General features: G+C 36.0%; 1 protein-coding gene across 1 annotated transcript; it reads right to left on the bottom strand.

Moving 5' to 3' along the window:
* Nucleotides 1–847: 847 nt before the first annotated feature.
* On the bottom strand, nucleotides 848–7,579 carry LOC135224538 (uncharacterized). The gene is made up of 5 exons (XM_064263610.1): nucleotides 6,861–7,579; nucleotides 4,108–4,413; nucleotides 3,441–3,651; nucleotides 1,933–2,084; nucleotides 848–1,715 (listed from the first exon to the last, which is right to left on the bottom strand). The coding sequence occupies exons 2-5, from the start codon at nucleotides 4,396–4,398 to the stop codon at nucleotides 1,524–1,526; spliced, it is 846 nt and encodes a 281-aa protein (XP_064119680.1). The 5' UTR covers nucleotides 4,399–4,413; nucleotides 6,861–7,579; the 3' UTR covers nucleotides 848–1,523.
* Between the last annotated feature and the right edge of the window lie 678 nt (nucleotides 7,580–8,257).

Raw genomic sequence — 8,257 nt, 5'->3', positions numbered from 1 at the left:
TATTAACATTCATTCTTGCCTGTCTGCTTGGGTTTCTGAATACTAGTCCCACTAGACTTCTTTATTGTTTTCTGGCATTCCACTGAGCTTATTCCATGAACTTTTAATTGCCACCCAACAAGCTTCATCAACTTAACAAATGTTCCTTGAGGAAAGCGGCTACCTTGGCTGAAGAAGTGCTGATAAACTACTTTCAGCATTTTAATCCACCTGTTGAAATATCTCTCAGCCTAGCTACCCATCAATATGTAGACTATCATAGTTCAAGGTTTCATTCAAGGGCATACTGCGGACCTTTATCTGTTAGTAATGGACCGAGACAAATATTTTACACATATGTAGGCCAGCCTTGTCTCTTCACAACCTTGACAAACCTTTCAAATCTAGGTAATTTGGACTTTGCAGTAACTACAAAGATGTTAATGTTGCTCTCTCAAAATTTCGACAACCAAATTGTGCTGTGAATCTTAATGCTTGAAATTCATGTGTGCATGTCTCTGCTTGTATCCTCTCTTCATAAGCTCTTCGTTTTCAGCGTTGTCTTTCTGCCCCTCAAACACATCTCTTGACCCTTTTCATGATTTCTGCTACTTTTCACTAGCTAGATCTTGCTGTTAATGACTCTCATTTCTTGTCCTAAAACCGTCTTCCATCCTAGTTCCATGACCTTGGCTACAGCTGTTGTTGCCATGAAATCACATCAAGCACTGCCACTCAAAATGTCACGTTACAGTCACCAATTTGTCACAAAAAATGCATGCAAGGTTCTTACATGTCAGCAGTCAATAGTTTTATATAAGGTGTGATTAAAACATCATAAGAAATATATAGGCATAAAGGTAATTTTTAATACTTTTTAAACATATCACAGGAGGTATCAATAGATTCTGGCTGATCATACTCAGAGTAATAATGGTCCATTTACCAGCTCCTCTCACTGAGCGTTATATTATGTAGAATGGAATGCAGTGGGTTCTTTCTATCTGCATGAGAGGACTGGACACTAGAATTTCCTTGCCTTACTAAGGAGAACTACTAGGGGAATTACACAAAAGAAAAAATTCTATCACAATATAATTTCTATTAAAGTCAGTGGCATTAATAGCCTATGAATCAGTCTATGTCTCAACTTTTTCTCCTCAAGCAAGCTTCTCAGGAACAAAGAAAGATTATTCATGTTTCTCTCCATTTACTACTTATAGTCGACAGACCATTTCCTCATCTATTGGTGGCGTCTTCAGGACGAAATTATATATTTATATAAACATGTTTTTATTACAACATGCAGACTTAACTTGCCTGAAGAGAAATAGAAGAATGCAGACTGATTGAAAGTCTAAATGATAAGATAATCTCTGCAAATAACGCCACTGACTGCAATATAATTTGTATAAAAACGAAAATATGCCCAAATCGTATATATACTCTGACTCGGAAGCCTGATTATATAGATATCATTTTGGATTTGCACTAGAAGACGTTAATGTCATCTTTATCATCTCTTCATTGTTGAAAGACTATTCTTAGTGGTTCAAATAAATCATGCTTTTACTAACTGCTAAAGCTGTCTGGTCTGCTGTGTCCGAAAGAGAAGTTCTTAAAATCGTGTCCCTTATAGATCGGACCTCTTTTTCATGCCACATGCCGCAGCCACCCCAAGTTCCGGCCAACATTGGAACTCCGTGGTATGGGTGGTCTCGCATCACATGGAAACACTGTAAATATTTTGGATTGTCGTCACAAGTATTATCTAGGACCTAGCTAAAAATTCATTTTCATGACATTAAAACGGATATCTCTTTGAATTAGTTAATATTGTTTCATCAGTAACCTTCATCCAGCTGTAATTTTTATGCCAAGCTACAGATTATATTTAATGTCAAGGATAGTTTCTCAATATCTTTACTACAGGTGAAAAAACTGCTGACTGACAGTGCCAGACGAGAGCCACATCTTGACAGCATCCACTTCCCTCTGCAGGATGGGAGAGTCTGCATCACGAACCACGTACCAGTCCACTAATGGGTCCCCCATCACAGCAAACCTCCACACTCGCGCTGTTGCTTTACTTGTGTTGCCTAAAACTGACAAAAAAGCATTAATTAAGATCACTTACCAGTAAATTATGGTTATTATTTAGTTATACGTATATGCCAGAATCAATAATAAATGATTACAATAAAAAGATAAATAAGAAATAAACTATCAAGTCCCGTATTCTATGACTAGTGGAAACTGACTGCAGGAATTCTAGCATTTTTGAAGGAAGCTTAGAAAAAGCTGAAAGAGCAATAAACATGAACAAAGAATGGCGTTCCATTTTGTAAACCCCATGATTACGTCTGCTGCTTACAGATTACTTTTTCGCATTTGCAAAACCACTGTTACTGTGTTGGGGATTAGAAAGTTCTAGATAATGTGCCTGCCTTCTCCATTCCCTTCGCTGCATGTGGTAAAATGTCACCAACAAAGCAAGGTTTAAGGTAGTAGCACCTGTTCTTCACAACCACCAGGCACTTAGCTATGACATAGTGCTCTTGATGCATTATGCAATCATTCTAAAACTTCCTTTTCTAGAAATTTGCTCTACCATTTTAAATAAGCTAAATCTGTGGATCACTTATTAAGTCAGAAAACATCAAAATACACATTCCGGTTAACTATATCATAAAAATGAAATTTTTGATGCAATTTACTTAAACTTATTTTCATTAAAATTTTTTCAGGGTATACATCTTCACATAAAATACAATCTACTAAACTATTCACAGATGAACTATTGCTGCTCACTAAGGTCCAGTTGAAGTTAACAGACAAACAATATTCATCGTCAATTTAACTTTCCACCTTCTGTCATTCAAAAGTAGTAGAGTCAAATAAGAGGTAAGAAGCCATGTAATAAGTCTTGTAAACTTCAATCAGTTATATTCTTCAGTGTTTTAAAACATTACTAGAGGATTTTCAGTACATCCCTTTGCTGGCTTTACTTTTGGTGATTCATTTCGGTAACAAGGTCCAAGTCTCTGGCCTGAGTTTTTGGTATTGGGGGTTACTCAGCCTAAAGAAAAACTTGCCTCCACCTTTTTATGACTTTATGCATTTATTGCAACTCTTCTCCATCAGCCTCTTTGTGCTCATTGAGAGAGAATGGCCAGACCAGGTGAATGGTTCAGTTATCGGATATTTGTCATGTAATAAATGATATACACCCAGAAACAACTGACCTTTAATACCAAAAATGGATGTTATGATACTTTAACCCAAGGTATTTCACAAGTGGAAAACATATATGTACAATATACAATGAATCTTTTTGTATTTAAGATTTATATCTCTCAGATATATTATTGTTTTAGTTGTGAAAATTCATAAAAAACGAGGATCTAATGCCTGACGAATGCATCCATCGGATCCTAAAGGAACAACAGTTTTTAACTAACCTGATACGTGATCTGCATGACACAGATCCAGATGCGGGTACTTGCATGCTAACTTGCACATCCAGCTCGTGTAGGCTAAGTCTGACATGTTGAAACGATGGTAAACCCGGACACTCCAACCAGGGTAAGTTTTCGTTACTTCAGGAATGAGAATTTCAAGTCCACTGTAGTAGTCGCTTGGAAAGGTGCCGTAAACAGAGTAGCTTACTACCTACGAATTGATAAACCCAGATAGTCTAGAAAGAACCTTAGATTTTACCACAACTGCAGGCGAGATTAACAAAATAACCAAAATCGTGTTTAATTAGAAAACATTAAACTGAAACATGTTATTGATAGGTACAAGTTGTAAGTATTTCCAAAAACCTTCATGTAAGCAGTTTTTATATTTCTTGTATAACAGTAACAAATTTATTTGTCTACTCCTGCTGACACAATGTTACAGGAACAGATGACAGATAAGTAGGAACACTTGAAATGAAAATTTAAAAGTAAAAACAATAATTATGTCAGGAAGGAATCCAGACAACTCTAACCATAATAAATTTTGTAAATGAAACTACAGAAAGGCTGAATAAGAAAAAAAAACTGGATTTATAACTGAGGATCACGAAATGATTGGTAACACGCATTGTACTAATTATATTTGTGCCTACAGCCAGCTTACCCTTTGCTTAGGTCCTCTGAGAGTTGCCCAGCTGTTACAAGTCGATTGCCCGTACATTCTCTCCAAATATTCGAGCGCCTTTTGAGGAGAAGTTGTATTCCATGGACAAGGGTGACTGAAAGGTGCCTCATAGGTCCTTTTGCAGGGGCATATACCCATGTCAAAAGTTATGCAGCATGACTGTGGTTCTGACTGGCGTCCCTCAGAAACCGCTTCATGCAGAATGACGTAAGCCAAACCGAGAGCTGTGACTGCGACGAGCATGAATTGAAGAGTCCTGTTTTTCAGCATCGTTGTTTCCGATAACTGCAAGAAATACTTCGGCTGGCATAATGCTAAAATGGGCATTCAAAGGTCAATATGGAAAACTATACCTTTATGTGGGACAGAGCACTTCGTAACCTGGCTCAAATTACTCAGGAGGTACAAGGTAGAGTACTCGCTCAGTAAATGAGTAATATTATAACTAACACTACCCCATTTTATTGACAATAACCCTATTATTTTCATTAAAATTGATAGTCTGAGGTAATGATTGAAGGGTCGTCAATGATATTGAAACGACGTTGTCAATGTAATTGACTCCTTTAACCATTGTGTAGTGTGAGGGTGAGATTGACAATAAATGTCACTTTCACTCAATTCGTTCACCTGTAAAAATGTCGAGCTCCAAGAGGGACGATTAGAGATTGTTTTTGATGGAGTGCATCATAGTACGTCTCTACAGAGACTTTCCTTCCCTTGGGAAAATTAAATCACCAGACTAGAGCAACAGAAACAAGAAAAATTGATATTATAAAACTCTTATAACCAAATATCGGGAGAGATATCAGGATGTCACTGTTGAAAATGTCAAGAAAAAATTCAATATCTTAAGAACCAACTTCAGGAAGGAACTGAAAAAAATGACTTCATCGAAGAGATCTGGAACAGGGACAGATGATATTCCAGAGTCTTTATTATGCTATTATGAAGAAATGTCATTCCTGATAGACCAAGAACTGCCTTCTCAATGCTTAAGAACATTAGATGAGGAGGGGAATGAGGATGGTATTGGCGGTCACGTAAGTATATATTTATTTTAGCATATTGGATTAGTCAAGAATAAACATGTTAAACAAAATATATCAAATTTACAGCTATAATCAGTAACTAAATATTGAAAATACCTAACTGATAATAAAGCTAAACAAATCTGTTTATTTCATAAACTCAGAAATGCAAACATAATTTACATATACATTATAATTAAACAGTTTATATATATATATATATATATATATATATATATATATATATATATATATATATATTGTATATAAAGAAAAAATATTAAATGTTCTATGTTATAATTAATGTATTTATTACATTAGGAGCAATGTAATTACGTAGAGTTTTGCCATGGTATTTGTCCTTCCTCATTAAAGTATTGGTAGTAATCATCTCATTGTTTTGGCAATGGAACTTGAATGAGAGGGAATTTCATTATTTATTACAAAATCGTGAGCTACTTCGAACCGTAGGTTTGTATCATTATCCTCATCAGAGTTCGACTGAACAGACAAATAGGTGTTTCTATTTACACGAGCAATAAAATTATGAAGATAGCAACATGCTAGTACTACCACACGAGCTTTTCTGGCGCTAATAAAACTGGTCTCTGAAAGACACCAAAATGAGACGTTAATATCCCAAGTGCATTCTTGACAACGTCTTGCCCTACTTAACCTGTAATTAAAGATTCTCTTATGTGCATCCAATTCAGTTTGTGCATATGGCTTCATAAGATGCTCAGACAGAGCAAATGCTTCATCGGCAACAAATACATAAGGTAGTTGGCAGTTGCCTATTGGTTCCTTGTAATACCTCAGATGCTGGCAAGTTTAATTTCCCTTCATTTAGCATCCTGCCAAATTTAGTCTCACTAAATACTCCACCATCAGACTCTCTCCCATTTATGCCTGCATCTACTATCAAAAATTCATAATCAGCATTTACAACTGCCATCAGGACAATGGTGAAGTAATCTTTGTAATTGAAATAAAAAGATCTGGGTGAGCTGATTTCTTTATTTCCACGGGCTTGCCATCTATAGCTCCGCAACAATGAGGGAAATTCCATCTTTTCATGAATCCTTTGCTAACCATTTTCCATTCATCTGGTGTGTTTGGGAGCTGAAAATTAGGAAAAAAATAATCAATTCTATTGCCGCGGTGTAAATCTCTCTCTCTCTCTCTCTCATTCAGTCCATTTGTATGTATGTATTAACATTTTTTTTTTTCAGGAATTGCCAGCCACAAAGACACAAGGACGATCACATCATCGGCAACAAATTTTAGCTCTTGCATGTAAGCGCCTTCGGGGAGAACGATAAAATTGCAGCCACCTGGGCTTTAGATTTATCGAATATGGACCCTACTCTAGCTCTTTACGCTAAAAGAGCAATAAATGAAATCATCTTTGCAGATGGGATGGGTACTACATTGAGTCGTGATTTTGTTGTCATTAATAACTCTAATGACACCTCTCATTCCAAAGTCATGCCATCTACTTCACCTACCTCAGTGGAAATCATTCCCGTTCAGGGTACTTCACCTGAACGAACCATTTCACATTTTTTTCTTCATTTAAAGTATATATTTACTGGTTATTATTTAAAGTATTTCTGTAAATGTATTTAATACATTTGTATTCCATTGTGTAGTATTTGTTTAGTAAAGTAAGCTAAGAGAAAATGTTAATGTTTTTCTTACCTAGATATAGCATTTGAGACGGCGTATGATTGCATAACATGTCTCCATAACTATCTTGCTGATTGACTGAGGAGACATAGCACTTACAAATTTCAAGTATTCAAATGTACTGCCAGTGGCCAAGTAACGAAGAGTGACCGTCAATCTTTGAGTTACTGGAATACTCTCTCTCAAATGTGTTTCCTTCTTTTCTATTAACGGTGCTACCAGAGTCAAAAGTTCATCGAACCCTGCTCCATCTAAGCGAAGAAAATTTGTGAAATCAGAAGGCTCACTGAATCTGAGATCAGCTAACAGGTTTTCTTGTGTCTATTAATGTATCTTTTTAAACCAATCTTTCATCCACTTATTTGTCTTAGTTTTCTCCTCACAAAATAGAAAACCAACGTATATAATAAATCCTCGTCAGAAACCATGATGTTGCAGCTGTGAAGCACCAGAGAGAAATGACAAGTATTCCCAATGTCATTGAGCAGTGTGAGGGCAAATGATTGAAGATCCCGAATATAGATTCAATCTGCTTGACGTCAATATTATTGATAGTGTAGGGGCCGGTTAAGTTCGTAAGGACCACAACGTAGTCCCGCCCAAGATGGAATAATTATTCCATCTTGGTCCCGCCTGTCTACACACTATCAATTTGAAACTATTGCCAGTGTAGGGGCCGGTTAAGTTCGTAAGAACCACAACGTAGTCCTTCCCAAGTCTTGGTCCCGCCTGTCTACACACTATCAATTTGAAACGTCTGACAACATTTGCTGAGCGCGACGTTCCCATAATATTTTCGTACTACTAACAAAACATAGACAGGAGTTTTCACCCATATGTATCTAATTCGTCCTATCTTTCAATTGGAAGTTGATCTTTATGAAATGATATAATCTTATGCAAAATATTTAGAGCTTAAAGCATTTATGTATTGAAATATTCAGATTTACATAATTTCGTTGACATCGTTTCGGAAGACTGCTCAAAATGCAGGCAATTTCACTACACAGAAAATTTAAAACTTTATTATCCCACAGCATTTCTGTATATTTATTCATTTTAACCCATATTGCATCAATAAATATTCAAAATTATAATTCGATGTTTTTAGAGAAAAAAAAAATCACTATAGCTTCACAGGAGGAACAGTTGGGATTCTCAGAAAATGTATTGAGATAAAGTACGGGGTCCTTGCCCTCAGGTGAAAGTTGTTTGAAACTACCGGATTCGAAACCTTTATGGAAAGCAAAATAATATTTATTTCTATTTAAATATTTATTGTTGCCTTGGAATGTTTCTTCTCTCATGGTAAGTGAAGTTAACAGACTGAAAACTTAAAACTTAAGCGTTGGAAATTTGTTTCACTCAGTGGGAAGATAGAAAGAATGTACACAACAAAATTACGAGGG

The sequence above is a fragment of the Macrobrachium nipponense genome, chromosome 12 (genome assembly GCF_015104395.2).
Source record: "Macrobrachium nipponense isolate FS-2020 chromosome 12, ASM1510439v2, whole genome shotgun sequence".
In the NCBI taxonomy this organism is placed as follows: domain Eukaryota; kingdom Metazoa; phylum Arthropoda; class Malacostraca; order Decapoda; family Palaemonidae; genus Macrobrachium; species Macrobrachium nipponense.
This window is presented reverse-complemented; position numbering and strand designations above follow the sequence as displayed.